This window comes from Prionailurus viverrinus, chromosome A1, assembly GCF_022837055.1.
Source record: "Prionailurus viverrinus isolate Anna chromosome A1, UM_Priviv_1.0, whole genome shotgun sequence".
Lineage (NCBI taxonomy): Eukaryota > Metazoa > Chordata > Mammalia > Carnivora > Felidae > Prionailurus > Prionailurus viverrinus.
In genome coordinates this window covers 206877190-206893528 of record NC_062561.1, presented here as the reverse complement: position 1 = coordinate 206893528, position 16339 = coordinate 206877190, and the positions used below count along the sequence as shown (strand labels likewise).

The 16339-nt window shown below is 40.0% G+C and overlaps 1 protein-coding gene across 1 annotated transcript in view; it reads right to left on the bottom strand.

Moving 5' to 3' along the window:
- OXCT1 (3-oxoacid CoA-transferase 1) overlaps positions 1-16339 on the bottom strand; it is a 137988-nt gene that overhangs the window by 105179 nt on the left and 16470 nt on the right. Inside the window, exons 4-7 of the mRNA XM_047860143.1 lie at positions 12260-12395; positions 8533-8682; positions 4179-4285; positions 783-843 (exon numbers count right to left, since the gene is read on the bottom strand). Coding sequence (XP_047716099.1) covers positions 783-843; positions 4179-4285; positions 8533-8682; positions 12260-12395 — 454 coding nt within the window. The remainder of the gene's footprint in view (positions 1-782; positions 844-4178; positions 4286-8532; positions 8683-12259; positions 12396-16339) is intronic.

Here is a 16339-nt window from a genome sequence, read left to right as displayed (position 1 = left end):
ATGCAGAAGTCAAAAGATGCCACATACAACACTACCATCATGAGAAAAACCCAGAACATATATTCTCATTTCCAGATCCCACGATGGGTTCCTATAAAGCTCTCCCAAGGAAAAACTATCTCAAACTTTTGTGAAAATTTGGTTCCAAGGCGATTCTCAAAGCCTCAAGTTAAGAATCATTACAAAGTCTCCTCTCAGGTTCAAATACATGTAAATAAAATGGGTCATTATACCCAACAAAATGGGTGTAAGTACCTATTTCTGTCACAGAGTGTTAACGCTAGCAATGGTCTCCCACACCTTGAGATGTCCAAAGAAGAGTCAGTCAGTTCCTTAATTCAACTGTTCCAAACAGCCACAACAAAACAATTATTTGTACTACCCCCTCTTTCTTCCTTAAAGAATTCACAGTATCTAAGATAATGAACTTCTGACACAACTTACTATATTTTTGGGATTCTGTATATAAAAATTCATCTTGCAATTTTACCCAACATGGTCTATTTCACTCAAGTACCAAAGGACTTTTATAAGCTGGTCAGTCTCATAGCTTGATCTCAAAGAGAGCATTCTAGTGAGACCCTAGCTAACCAGAAAGTTGCTGTTACAGTAAAATTTCAACTACTATACATCGAAATAGAATTCTTCGATATCCAAAATTTTAAACTTGTCATTGTTTATCCTCCAGAAAACAAATGAACTGCTGTACATTTTCTGAACTAATACATAACATCAAGTTTAAAAAGTAACCTCTGGAAAGCAGAAAAAACCTCTTCTCTTACCTCCACCACTGTGGTTTCTGCCGCTTTGCACATCGGCAAGTTGAAATTCCTTGCACTTTTCCTATATTAGGAGTGGGGGAAAGTGGGGAAAGAAGACCAAAAATAAGAAGAGCCTCTCTCAGCTTTCATTATAAATTAAAATAATTTCTATAAACTAAAACTCTGTGAATTTTTTAAAAGAATGTATCAGATTTTCCATAAGTATTAAAACTATTTTATAAATAAAAACAATTTAATGGTCACTTCAGTTATATAGCTTTTATGGAGGAGAAGAGGGACTATTTTTCATGTTCAACATATGATTATACACAGAAAGATAAAATAGATATTAATAAATCTACTCTATTTCAAACTGTTTGCCTGAATCTTTTAACTGAGATGCCACTTTGTTTCTATAGTTATGGATTTCGCTAAACTTGGTCTTGTTAAAATATTAAGAAAAGTAGCAAGTGCTTTATATGAGAAGGTATAGTAATTATATTCTCTGTTAAAGAGAAACTTACTGCTGAATTTAAACGAAGCATTCACTGGTAATGTGTGAATCATCTATAAAGATCATTCCAGGGAACCAATTTCTAATGAAATTATTTGAAGTATGACACCCACATCAGACCCTGAGGTGTAAAAACTTCAAGAAAGTGCCAATTTTGCTGACGGTTTTGCATTCCCAAGTTCTTAACTTAATGCACCACCACTATCCATAAAAAATTTAATGTATTTTTTGTTTCTGAGAAGGTAAGTTGGTAGAAAAACTCATTTCATAAAGGGAAATGAGTTACAGCTCTCTTTTACTAGCTCTTTTAGGCCACCAATGTTTATCTCACTGGGATTCAAGGATAAATATAAACTCAGGCATGTCCCAGAGAGAGAGGTCCTTGGGTACTTCCACAAGTTTCTGTGTTGGATTCCACTAGACGTCAAAACAGCACTGAAAGCTCCAAGAGCAGTGTGGCCAGAGGCAAAGGCAGGCAGGGCTGTTCTACCAATGGCCTAGACAGACCTCTCACCAGTTGTCCCACTAAACAAGAGGGTCATCCTGGAAGCCAGTATCCTAAGAATCTAAGTCACTTGACTATTACTGATAGGCGGTCTCATCTCATATCAAATCTCAAGAGCCACAGGCATAAATAAATGCTCAGAACAGCCCTTGTGCAGTCTTTAAGATAGTAGAGCCAGGCAGTGAATCACAGGACAAACGCATGGAAATATTTTAAATCATTCATTTCCATTTGCTTCTATACAATTTCTTTAATATCTTCTTTAATTTTTTAAAGTTTATTTGTTTTGAGAGAAAGAGAGAGAGAAAGCACAAGAGAGAGGGGATGAGAGAGGGAGAATCCCAACTAGGCTCTGCACTGACAGCACATGGGGCCAGAACTCACAAACTCTGAGATCATGACCTGAGGCGAAATCAAGAGTCGGATACTTAACCGACTGAGCCCCCTAGATGCCCCAATTTCATTAATCTCTTTAAAAAAGCAACTAAACTTTGCAAACATTTTACCAAGGTGTCAAATAAGATAGGATGCAAAATGTGTAACTTCCAAAATTAACTGGTTGAATTCAAGAAATCAAATATATGGGAATACAAGCTGGTGCAGCTACTCTGGAAAACAGTATGGAAGTTCCTCAAAAAACTAAAAATAGAACTACCCTCCAACCCAGCAATTACACTACTAGGCATTTATGCACGGTACACAGGTGTGCTGTTTTGAAGGGACACATGCATCCCCATATTTATAGTAGCACTATCCACAATAGCCAAAGTATGGAAAGAGCCCAAATGTCCATTGATGGATGAATGGATAAAGAAGATGTGGTATATATATATACAATGGAGTATTACTCAACAATCAAAAAGAATGAAATCTTGCCATTTGCAATTACGTGGATGGAACTGGAGGGTATGATGCTAAGAGAAATTAGTCAGAGAAAGACAAATGTCATATGACTTCACTCATATGAGGACTTTAAGAAACAAAACAGAAGGGGCGCCTGGGTGGCACAGCCGGTTAAGCGTCTGACTTCAGCCAGGTCACGATCTCGCGGTCCGTGAGTTCGAGCCCCGCGTCAGGCTCTGGGCTGATGGCTCAGAGCCTGGAGCCTGTTTCCGATTCTGTGTCTCCCTCTCTCTCTGCCCCTCCCCCGTTCATGCTCTGTCTCTCTCTGTCCCAAAAATAAATAAACGTTGAAAAAAAAAAAATTAAAAAAAAAAAAAAAGAAACAAAACAGATGAACATAAAGGGAAGGGAAACAAAAATAATATAAAAACAGGGAGGGGGACAAAACATAAGAGACTCATAAATATGGAGAACAAACAGCATTACTGGGGGGGGGGGGTGGATGGGCTAAATGAATAAGGGGCACTAAGGAATCTACTCCTGAAATCATTGTTGCACTATACGCTAATTTGGATGTAAATTTTAAAAAATAAAAAATAAAACAAGTTATAAAAAAAATCAAATATAGTATTAATATCATATAAGGTCTTCAAAAATCAACAAAAATGACATGAGAATGGTCACTGAGAATTTAATTGTGATCACACCAGTGTTGCATTTGGTAAAGATAAAAAACCGCTAAAACAGTAAATGACCATATTATAAAAAAGAAACTATTTCTGTAACCTAACAAGTGAAGTCTTCAAGACCACACATCTTGGAAAATTTGCTTATGTATATTCAAAGGTGGTACAATTTTCAAAATACAACCACATAATGTATAAATCCAAGATACTAAATACTTAGTATTTAGTATGCTTAGGGTAATCAAAAGATCTTGAAATCTATTAAGCCTGTGGCTTAATATCTGTGGCTATCCAGATAACAAGAATGAAAGTTCAGGATTATCAAGATTAAACAACTTTTCATTAGAACCTACATACGTATTTCCTAGTAGACACCAACAGGACTGGAAAAGAACTGATCTAAATGGTTAGGAGCAGTATCTTTCCAGAATATCAAAATCACATAGGCTGTTTAAGACAATGCATATCAATAACAATATCAAAATTAAATACAATTGTGTGTTTTTGTCACATTTGCTAAGCATGTCTCAACACTGTACCTTTCCTGGCAACTAAAACACACATGGAAAAATCGTTTGTATGTAACTATATACAAGGGTATATAGATTCAAATGCCATTCAATGTGGGCACCAGCCAATCAGAACAGATTCCCAGAAGCACACCACATCTCAGCAAAAGCAGTTGCCTTGCACACACACATACATCACTGACCTGTGGGTTGGTTTGATTGTAAGCCACTTTTTAAATGAATTTTTAAACACCAAATACGCCAAGATATTTATTTTGTAAACATAATTCAGGAAATGTAAAGTTGCTAAAATGCAACTTTGCATTAATTGCATTGCTTTGCATAAAACCATCATACTACCTGAAAATCACATTTCCTGCTTGGTCTGCCTTCCAGGCTTTCACCAAAGCAAAATCTCCTGTAATTGCTTCCTCCAAAATAAAATGCTGGCCATTAAACTCCCTCACCTGCAGGAGACAAAGAGGGCACTGTCAGATATTTGCAGAAGTCTTGTTTGGCTGTGGTATGTGCTCTGATAGAAGCAGATAATAAGGATACGAGCCTAGTCAGGGAAGGTTTCTCAGAGGGAGGACAATCTGAACTTGAGGACTCAAGGGTGAGGAGTGGTAGGCAATTAGGATTTGATCAAAGTGGTGGAAGGGGAACTGGGAACAGCATGTGCAGAGACTCAGCAGCAAGAGAGAGCTTAGTAAACTGGAGGAACTGCAAGTTCTATATGCCAAAGGCACAGACTGTGTTAGCACTCATTATTTATGTGCATAAGTTATATACGTTGAACATTTCCTCCACCCCAGGAAAAAAAACTATATAAGCCTCATAAAATCGTCAATGTATTTTGTACATAAAATAGTTATAAAAATCCATTCATCTCTAATTAATCTATAACCATCTGTTGAGATATTAATTGGAATTCCCAGAACCTGTAGATGACATTGGAGAACTGACGTGCCACATCGTTCCACCCGTGAGTTAAATACACGCCTATATTTTTTGAAATCTCCTTTTACTTGTTTGAATTGCTTGATAATTCTTCCCCCAAAAAAACTTTGTATACGTTTTTTAGGTTTATTCATAGGTACTTCATGGTGTTTTTATGCTACTATGAAAGTTCTATGTTATTCTATTACACTTCCTTTTCTATCGTTACTGTTTAATGGAATGCTACTGACTTCTGTATTGTATTGCCTTTTAATTCTACTACACATGGAAAGGGGAGCGGGAAGAAGCAGCATAAAGTAAAACTGTGCCATGGCATTTTGTTCCTTTTTTCTTCTTGGGTGTTTAGCTCTGGGAATTGAAACAAAGAAAAGAAGAAACAACGTCAATGCTGTGCCCCATTCTACACGGGATTGGAGCCATAGGAAGGCAGAGCTCCACTCTCGCTCATACCACACCCTCTAGTGGACAAACTGCATGCATATCACAGAAAACTTCAGGAGAAAGTTCCGTATAGTTACTTTTCTTTATGGTTTAAAGCAGAAATCCCTTCTTAATCAACAGCTTCTTTAAAGGTTTTATCCCACTTTCTGCTAGAAAATATTAATGAATTTCGAGGATCACTGATGGAGGATCTTATTAATATGAAACTTAGATAAATCATACAAAAGCTATTTATAAACTGCACATCAACATACAGCTTTTTCAAGAGCCTTGTGTATTTCAAAGTCATTACTGTAAACACTAATGATAATAGATGAGAGTATGTTGCATACAGATCTGGAAACCTACATACAGATCTAAATATATGCTAACCCAGGGCAATGTGAAAAAACCGACTTTTTTTGCCTTATTCCAATTATACAATTTTCTGATGGGTCTACAAACCAGCAGTTACTGAGTGCTGACATTCTAAAATTTTAAAACAGGGAAGGGATTGGTTTTGCCACACTATTACACTCACTTGAAAGAGTTCTGTGGGCCCCGGTTGCCACTTCCTCTTTTTTTAGCCCTTTCTCAAATCCACTCTGATCAAATTTCTATCATTCCAGAAAAATCCTCCCATCCAGAACAATCTTTTTTTTTTCTTTTTAAGTTTGTTTGTTTATTTAAGTAATCTTTACACCTAATGTAGGAACTCATGACTCCGAGATCAAGAGTCACACGCTCTTCTGACTAAGCCAGCCAGGCACCCCTAGAAAAATCATTCTTTAAGGTCACCAGGGCTCAATGCCCCCTCCTGTTACACCACCTCTTCTCAATGGGACAGTGCTGATCACTCCCCACTTTGTAAGATCTCCCTTGTCTTTCAAGTTGCCACACTCCCCTTGATTTTCTCTTCACAGACTAGATACTTTCCCCTTCTTTGCTTCTCTTTTCGCTCTTCCCACCCTTCAAATGCAAAAGAGTTTTCTCTACCTGCACTCCAGCCCTAGACACTCATCCAGTTCCACAGATTTAACTACTACACGCTGATGGCTCCAATCCCCTATCCCAGCTCTAAACCCTCCCCAAGCTAGAGACTACCGAGCAGCTTCTGCTGGAGCCTAAAGGACATGTCAAACGCACCCAGTCCCAGACAGGGCTCTTTGATCACCCCCGTACTTCGTCCATCTCAAAAAGCAGCAGGCTTGGTTCTTGTCTTTCCTCATAGCCCACAACCAATCCATTGGTAAATCCTACTAGCTCTGCCATCAACGTATGTCTGGATTCCAACCCCTTCCCTACAAGTTCCATCGTTTCACCTCAGTCTAAACAACTTCCACTCCCACCTGGATGGATACAACAGTCTCTTAAGCTCTCTCACTGCTTCTGCTCTTGTATCCCTACCAGAAAACTACCCAGCAGCCACAGTGATGCTTCCAAAATGGAACTTGGACTACATTACTCTCCCACTTCGGAACCTCTCATTGCACTCAATAAAACCCAAACTCACGATCTGGCTGCAGCCTCGTTTCAGCCTCCCATCCTACCACTCTCTGCCTCATTTATGCTGTTCCGGTCTCACTGTCCTGCTGTTCCACAAACTGGGCTATCCTGCTGCAGGACCTTGTCTTCTCTCCTCCTCCTGACCAGAGCACAACCCTATAATCCTCGCCCGACTCATTCTCTTGTTTTATTTCTGTATCTACCAACTGTCACTTCCTCAGAGAGGTTTCCCTGGACCCAATCTGGAACACAACCTCCCTGGCCACTGACCATTCTCTCTGCCCTTACACTACGGGATTTTTCTTCACAGCACTTTCATCACTGACATTACGTGTTTGTTAATTCATTCCTTGTCAGTTCTTCCACTAGAGGGGGCCTGGGTCTAGATCATCGCCTTTTCTACCATACTTAGGCTAGTGCCTGGCAAAGAGTAGGACCTTAATAAATGTCACTGAATTAAGGCATTTACTCACCTCCTCTTTCTACCACAAGTAGGGGAAGTAAAGAGCTAACAAGAATCATTTCAAGAAATTATTTGTCACATTCCTAAGTAATTGAGACAAAAGTACAAAACTATTAGGTTTGTGAACCTGACTCCAGGCAACAATGAACCCAGGCATTCAGGACAGACTCTAGTCTAGCCTGTGTTTTCCCAAGGCGAGTTAATGCTGTAACTTCTAGCAAACTCTCGAAGTATTAACCCAATTTTTCTGAGCATCATTATCTACATCACTAAGATCCCTTTTAATAATTAGACTCCTGTCTTACTTTGTCAAAAACTTTTTAAACCTAATTAGGTAGTAAAGGAGCAAGATAGAATATAAAAAAAAAAATGTTAATCAAAGCTTTGAGTCAATATAGGTCATTCTAAGCAGAAAGGCAAAGCTCCAGATGGAGGACACTGCTAGAGACAAACAGTGAACAGCAAGAGGCATGTTCAATGACCTTTTATCTTCTCTCAAAATATGGAGGTGCAGAGCTAACATCCCTATAAGCAAAAAAAATGTTTATAAAAATCGCCGTAAGTGATAAGAGGTCCCTTGATTTACTAAGTTGTCACTTCCTTAGAGCTAAGCTGAGCATTTCTGCAAACCGGTGTTACTGCTCTTGAGCCATGTGGCCAGAAAGAAGCAAGACGTACTGAAAATACAGTAATGGAATACCGGCCTGTGTAATTTTTAAAACTGGCTCAAATCTAAGTATCTCAAATTCCTATATCTAGAGTTCCATTCTTTTCTAGTATGTGAGTGAAGCTACCTAGCGTACTCCATCCTACCCAGCACTGTAAATATAACTGAAGTACTCTATCAGCTCCATATGTCCACTATACAAAATGAAGGATAAAGGAGACGGTATAAATGTTCTATTATGTAATTACAACTGCCCCCTACTTTTCAATATTGCATGCAAACATACGATGTCTTTTTTTTTTTTTAATTCCTTCATCCACATTCAGTAGGGGCTTGAGCATGAAGAGTTTGCTATGATATATATCACACATCTACTCTATCTTCCACATACGCATAGTCAGAAGTTATAAATGCTCTTACATTTGTTAAAACTTATCAGAAAACTAATCTTGGCTCACACATCTTATGTAGATTACAGTTTCTTTTCTTCTCATTTATTTATTCGAGTTTCTCTATGTAATTTTAATTACTAGAGGATGCTCAATTTTAGCTAGAAATGTTACCTAGCGTATTCACATAAATGAAGGACAGTGTCTTCTCACACCGAAGTGATTCAATCCTTATCTACCCACTAAGTCCAGTTGGAATCCTACACTGAAAGAGAGTCCCAGCGCTACCTGGACCAGAGTCCTTCTTACCTCTCTTGGCTTACTGGCAATGGCAATGCTGCCATCCTTGTTGTATTTGATCGGTGACCCTCCTTGTTGCACCAGGGTCCCGTACCCGGTGCTGGTGTAAAATGCAGGAACTCCAGCCCCACCTGCACGAATCCGCTCCGCAAGCGTGCCCTACGAGTGAGCAATCGGCACACCATAAGAAGTTCATTAAGCACACTTCTGTACGTGGAAACAGAAACATGTACAGACATGATTCCTCTCTCTAGAAGTTTATCATCCTAAATCGGACCGAGCATTGTATATTGCTGTATTTCACGAACACTGTATGCTATATTAATTTAAAATAAGTACTGCACCTCTAGACAACAATCTCTCAGTTCTTTTTTTTTTTTTAACATTTATTCATTTTTGAGAGACAGCGTGAGTGGGGGAGGGGCAGAGAGAGAGGGAGACAAAATCTGCAGCAGGCTCCAGGCTCTGAGCTGTCAGCACAAAGCCTGACGCGGGGCTTGAACTCACGGATGGCGAGATCATGACCTGAGCCCAAGTCGGACACGCAACCGACTGAGCCACCCAGGTGCCCCAACAATCCCTCAATTCTTAACCCACATTCAAATGTAACTGCTTGTTTGTATAATCAGGATCTCAGCTTTCTAGCGCCCACTGCTCTCCTGACATCATAATCTACATCAGTCTATCTGTAATGTGTTAAAATCAATTTTTAAGCCTGAAGTATGTAATTTACATTTATTGAAAAACATGTATTTAAATGTTATGTTTTACTGTGTGCCATATGTAGGTATAGCTGAATCTTATCATTGATAACAATGCCATTATTATATAATAATATGTTCACTTTGTTTTATTCCAAAACATTCTTATAAGCATTTCATCTAACACATTATCTAATGAAGAAAAAATCCGAAGTTAAGCAAAGATTATACAACATATAGGTAATTTGTTGGTTTTTCTGTTTGTTTGTTTGTTTGTTTGTTTGTTTATTTATTTATTTTTGAGAGAGAGAGAGGGAGACAGCAAGCAGGGGAGGGGCAGAGAGAGAGGAAAACGGAGGATCTGAAATGAGTTCTGTGCTGACAACACAGAGACCAATGTGGGGCTCGAAATCATGAACTATGAGATCAAGACCTGAGCCCAAGTCGGACACTTAACTGAGCCACCCACATGCCCTAGTAATTTGGTTTTTAAAAGCTAAGAGTACTTTAAATTCTACCTCCGGGTAGAAACGGCTGTATGCAAAGTTTCTTGTACCCTCTTTTGATCATCTTTATCACATTCCTAGGTACCAGAGATTTAAACCTGATTTCCCTAGCTCCCTCCTTCCCCCAACTACTTTTCCACCCAATTTTCCCCACAGGGGAACAACTCTGGCCCTGAATATTTTCCGATACCCTCCCTAACACTGAAACCTATTGTTATGGTCTAGCTACATCATATTCATGCTAGATAACTGACTGGCCATTCAGTAGTAAGAATTGATTTAGGTATTAATGACAATATGTTAATACAGAAAACAAATTTCTACTTGATCTGTGAAAACAATTTCTACTTTAGCTGGGGCCTTCAAATACTAAACTCAAAGCAGGCACTAAAAGTTGGGACTTCAGACATTGAGTCATTGAAGTAGGTGGGATAATCTGGGGAAGGTAGGATATGAGGCACAACTGAAAATCTTCCAGATAACTGTTTCTCTATTCCATTTAATGGACAGAGATAACTCCATTTTGTTTTAAGTTAATAACATTCACAAAATTAAACCATCAAAACAACCATAATAACAGCCCCTACCATAAAATATTTTTTATGCCCACCCTTCTTGAATACTTTTATTCCTTCTCTCTGTCCATCTGGGCAAGAGCCTAAAAGTGGACAATTTCTACATACAGGCCCTCTGCAGGTACCACCAGCCCCCTGCATCCAAACCCCAAAGGGAGTCCTCACCCCTACCACTTTATCAACGCTTCTCTGGCTCACAGGCTGCAAAACAAGGTGCCAGAGCCGATGTCTGTGTACCTGGCACAAAGTGGGCAGAGAGACACCGACCTCTTTCAGCTTAAAGAATATAAAAGAAATACTAAGGAACACCCATGTACATGCCTCTGACAAAATAAGGGGTAATGCAAAAGATAAAAGAAGTAATTGAAATCATTTTCAAGGGCTCCACAACCCAGAGGAAAAGGGATCTCAACCTATAACGTGAAGAGGAAAAGTATATGCTATCGACTGAATTGTGTCCCCCGCAAATGCGTATGTTGAAGCCCTAACCCCCATGTGACTGTATCTGGAGACACAGCCTTTATGGAAGTCATTAAGGTTAAATGAAGTCATAAGGATAGGGCCCTGATCCAATAGTATTAGTGTCTTTATAATAAGAGAGCCCAGAGTCCTCATTTGCAAGTGTGCGTCCTCTGTCTCTCCCCGCCCTCCTCCCCTCTACCAAGAATCACATCAGCCTGTACCTTGATCTTGTACTTCCCACCTGCCAGAACAATGAGAAATCACTTTCTCTTGCGTGAGCCACCTAGTTTGTTACAGCAGTGCAAGCAGACTAAGACAGGATACCTTTTGTTATTTTCATTTTAAAGGAAAACCAGATAAACGCCAGGCACAGTGGGAGGCTGTGACAAACACCGCTCCCAACAACACTGCAGAGTGACAGAGCGTGACCCACGTAATGCTGTATAGCCTCAGGTACAAGACGGTTCTCCCCTGCATTGCTGTCTCTAGACAAGCATATACTGAGAGTTAATTATTGATTTTTTTAATTCTGCTAGATCACATCATTACCAATGTAGTGAAGTTAGCGGTAATAATGATTCTGTTGACAAAAATAAAGCAGAGTGGTGGGTTCAACTTCAGAGATGAAGGCAGATGATGTCAAATTAGAAGACAAGTGCCTAGGGGCACCTGGGTGGCTCAGTCGGTTAAGTGTCCAACTTTGGCTCAGGTCATGATCTTGAGGTTTGTGGGTTTGGGCCCCACATTGAGCTCTGTGCTGATGCTGCAGAGCCTGCTTGGGATTCTCTCTCTCTCCCTTTATCTGCCCCTCCCCGACCCACCCTTTGTCTCTCAAAATAAATAAATAAACTTAAAAAAAAAGATGACAAATGCATATGTAACCTGTAGAGCCCTGTTTTACCCAAATGACTTCAAAAAGTTTCTTCTATGACAAACTCTTCAAGCAGTTAAGACGTAGTGTAAGAAGTGAGTGGAGACTTGCTAGATTAACTGCAGTAACTGGCTTGTTTGATAATTGACATCAATTCCCTGGAGACCCGGGCCCTGATTCCAGCACTTATTCTGGGACATACCCAGTTCTACTCTCCATGGGCTCCACTTTCCTGATGTCTCAGCAAGAATATATTCCTCACAGATTTCTAATTCTATGATTCACAGGAACGGACTCTCAGGACAATCCCCCAGCATCTCAGCAAGTCCTACTGCAGGCTTCCAGCACAATGTATATCATAGTGCTGAACTTAAAAATTTATCCTGGAGCCTAGATATTTTTACTAGAAATACCTCCCCCCCCTTTTTTTTTTTCCATGCACAGCAACAGAAAATAATAGTCTAGACATCAACAGGTGTGACCTAAAAACAAATTTCCTTGGTCTGGCAAAACTGAATCCTCTCTACCTTACCTCTCTTGCAAAGGAAAATTCCCAAAGGGGAAAAGGTAAATTTTAAAATAAGTTACTGCTGTGTAAGAGAAGCAGAGAAATTTTCTTACCTGAGGTGTCAGCTCTACTTCTAATTCACCACTCAAGTACTGTCGTTCAAATTCTGCATTTTCTCCAACGTAGGAAGAAACCATGCGTTTTATCTGCTTGGATCGGAGTAAAAGGCCCAAGCCAAAGTTGTCAACCCTAGAAGAAAAATGCAAGCAGCTTGCAAACAAAGGAATATCAGAGACAACACTAATATCCCAGACTTCACAAACATGAAATGTTATTAATTTAAAGGATTCCCTCCTGCCGGGCATTTCACACATATTCTCTCAGTTCCCCACCACCCAAAGAACCTTGCAAGGTAGCTATTCTTCCCTTATTTTACAGCTGAGGAAACTAAAGCTCTAAACCTTTAAGTGATTTCTGGCAAGATCTTGGGTGACACAGCCAGTATCCAAAGCCACACCAATCCTACAAGTCTACCCTGCACCTTTCATTCTTTCCACTGCTCCAAAGTGATGCCAGGGTAGAAGACAAGCAGAGATGAATTGGATCTTGCCTTCCACTTTGAAGGCAAATGTAGAAGCAAAAGCAATGCCACGCTCCTAATCTGCACTAGCTCCAAATGGAGAAATTCATTCTGTCCTAAAAAGTGAGCAAGGCATTCTCATATTTAAAAGAAGGAAGAACAGCATACTCTTGAAATTTGGACCCAAATTATAAATAACTATGAACATTTTCCCTGTATCACAGATATTTAGGTCAAGAAGATTTAAACACTTAAACTTTATTTTTAATAGCAATACCAAAAAAATCAGGAAATTAATCACAAACCAGTGAAAAGATTATAGGCAGCAAGAATAACGCTGTTATCCGTTATCTAGTAAGTTTTTTTTTTTTTTAATTTTTTTTTCAACGTTTATTTATTTTTGGGACAGAGAGAGACAGAGCACGAACGGGGGAGGGGCAGAGAGAGAGGGAGACACAGAATCGGAAACAGGCTCCAGGCTCTGAGCCATCAGCCCAGAGCCTGACGCAGGGCTCGAACTCACGGACCGCGAGATCGTGACCTGGCTGAAGTCGGACGCTTAACCGACTGAGCCACCCAGGTGCCCCTGTTATCTAGTAAGTTTTATATAATATGGTTTAATATTTCTATTAAGGTTAGAGTTCAGGGGTGTCTGGGTGGCTCCGTGGCTTAAGCGTCTGACTTTAGCTCAGGTCATGATTTCACAGTTCGCAAGGTGGAGCCCTGCATTGGGCTCTCTGCTGTCAGCACAGACCCCGCTTCAGATCCTCTGTCCCCCTCTCTCTCTGCCCCTCCCCTGTTCATTCTCTCTCTCTCAAAATAAATACATAAACTAAAAAAAAAAAAAAAAAAAAAAAAAAAAAATTTCTAAGGTTGGAGTTCAATTTATTCTCTTTTAAATTTTATTTAAGACTTTATCTTTTTTAGCGCAGTATTAGGTTTATAACTACACTGAGAGGAAGGTACAGAGATTTCCCAAATACCCTTGACCCCACACATGCATAGCCTACCCTATTATGAACATCACTCACCAGAGTGGTACATTTAGTTACCACATATGAGCCTATAACTGACACTGGAGTACAATTTCTTCTTAGAAATGGTGCGTATAGTATTGGCTTTTTCATTAAGAGAAGGTCTCTAAGTTTATGCCTTTCTTATTTATGTCTATTCTTTTTCAAAGCAAAATACACCTAGAATTTCAAGTAAAGTCAATGTGACAAGACAGATTAATAACCGAATGAATACTTCCCTGTTTTTAGTCACCTTATCCCTCTCTTCAAGTGTTTCAAAACTGCTCTAACCACTAGATAAACATTTCTAAGATAATGAAGAATGCTTAAACTTAAGCTATAAAACTATTTTTATAAGAACTATGGTAAAAACCACAATGAGAACCACTGTAAACATGAAAGAATGGCTAAATTTAAAAAAAGGAAATACCAAGTGTTGGAAAGAATGTGATACACCCAGAACTCTCACATATGAGGAGGGGAATGTAAACTGATCCAACCACTTTTTTTTTTAAGTTGATTTATTTATTTTGAGAGAGAGAAAGAGAAAGATATTGCAAGCAGGGAAGGGGCAGAGAGAGGGAGAGACAGAATCCCAAGCAGGCTCCATGCTGTCAGTACAGAGCCTGACATAGGGCTTGACCTCACAAACCGTGAGATCATGACCTGAACAGAGATCAAGGGTCGGGCGCTTAACCAACTGAGCCACTCAGGCGTCCCCCAACCACTTTTGAAAAATTATTAGCAGTTTCTATTAATGTTGAACATAGGGATATGCTATGTCAGCAATTCCCCTCCTGGGTCTATATCCAACAGCAATGCACACTTATGTTCATCAAACAACAAAAACAGTAGCACTGTTCCTGATGGCCAAAAAACTGGAGCCTCCTCAATATTACCCAACAGCAGAACAGACAAACTGTGGTATCGCCACATGTTGGAATGCCACAGAGCAAGGAGAATGAATCATCTACAACCCCTGGCAACAATGGATGACTCTCACAGATAGACAAAATGTCAAGCAAAAGAACCACAAAAGAGTACTTACTGAATTATTCCTTCTATATGAAGTTCAAAGTCAGACAAAACTAATGTATAAGATCAGAAGTAGGATAACGGTTAAGTTCAGTGGTGGGAAAGGAAAAGTGACTAGAAGAAGCATGAGGAGGGCTTTCTGGTATACTGGTCATGTTCCATTTAAAGAAGCTGGGGGTTGGTTACATGGGTCTGCAGCCTATAAAAATTTTTCAAACTTTACACCTGTGATATAAGCACTTTTCTACGTTACTCTGTATTATGCTGAACGAATATCGTGATAAAGCCAGAGTTCCTCCCAGAAACAGAAGACTTCATTCATGATCTCTCCCTCCTAATCCCCTTAGTGCTCCGATGGCCTCTCCCCTATGGAGCGTGGGTCTTCTACGTGGCTCACTCATCCAACAGACATTTACCAAGTTGTTCCTGCACCCCAGGGCTATGTGGGTCCTGGGCCAGGGGAAACTCTAAGATATCAAGAAATAAACAAGTAACCCTATGATTACAATAGAGGGAGGGATATGCTAAGAGAGGTCTACATCAAGTGTGATGAGAACACTGAAGGTCACCCAACAGAGAGGAGTAAGAGGTCAGAATAAGCTTACGGAAAGTGACGCTGGAACAGACTTGAAGAAAAAAGTCTTTGAGAGAGGAGTAGAGGTGTGGAAGTGATGAGCCACAGAGGCAGATGGGAGGCTTTGCAAAGGTGCACAGTGGTGTGACCGGCTGCATGCTGAACGCGACCGCAGTATGGATCGAAGGCGGAAGTGAGCAAGAGAGGTGCATGGCAGGCCAGCTTGTGACCTGTCACATGAGTCACACCAAGGAATTAGGATTGCATCCTGAAGGACATGGGAGACCTTGTGAATAATTTTCAGTGGAAAATGACAGGGTATACAATCAGAGAGGTTCAGTGATTTAAAAAAAAAAAAAAAAAAAAAAGGCAGGGAGATCAGTTAAAAGGCTCGAAATAATCCAAACAAGCAAAGACGGGGTTCTGAACTAAGTAGCAACAACAGAAGTGGAGAGAAAGAGACAAATCAAGGGATAATTAGGGTAAAATCACTCACAGACTTGGTGTAGATATAGACCCACCCCAGAATTCTGACTCTGGCAATGGAACATAGTGGGAGAATGGACTGGTGTGAAATTAGTCTACTGATCCCTAGTGACATCCCCTTGTTTGACTAGGACAGGGATAAGTACATACGGTTCCTTGTGTGACAAACCACTGACGTTTCTTCTAACAACCTCCTTTTCTCCCACCTCCACTTCACTCACCCATCCCCCCACTCCTCATGCTCACAAGTGCCCATCCTGCTCAGCTGACTCTTAATTCTCAGCATGTTGCATTTCCAAGCCTCTGATCTCCACCAGGCAGCCCGGACACACTGAATTCCTCAAAGTAGTCCAAGTAACCATTTGCTAAACGTGTTTACAGTTCTAGCCTCCAGTAATGAATCTGATAACATTTCCGATGCACCAGGAGCATAAAAGAATAGTTACGTGATTTATCCTCGCTTGATTCAAAAGAAAACTAAAGCCTAAAGAAGTATTTTCAAGAG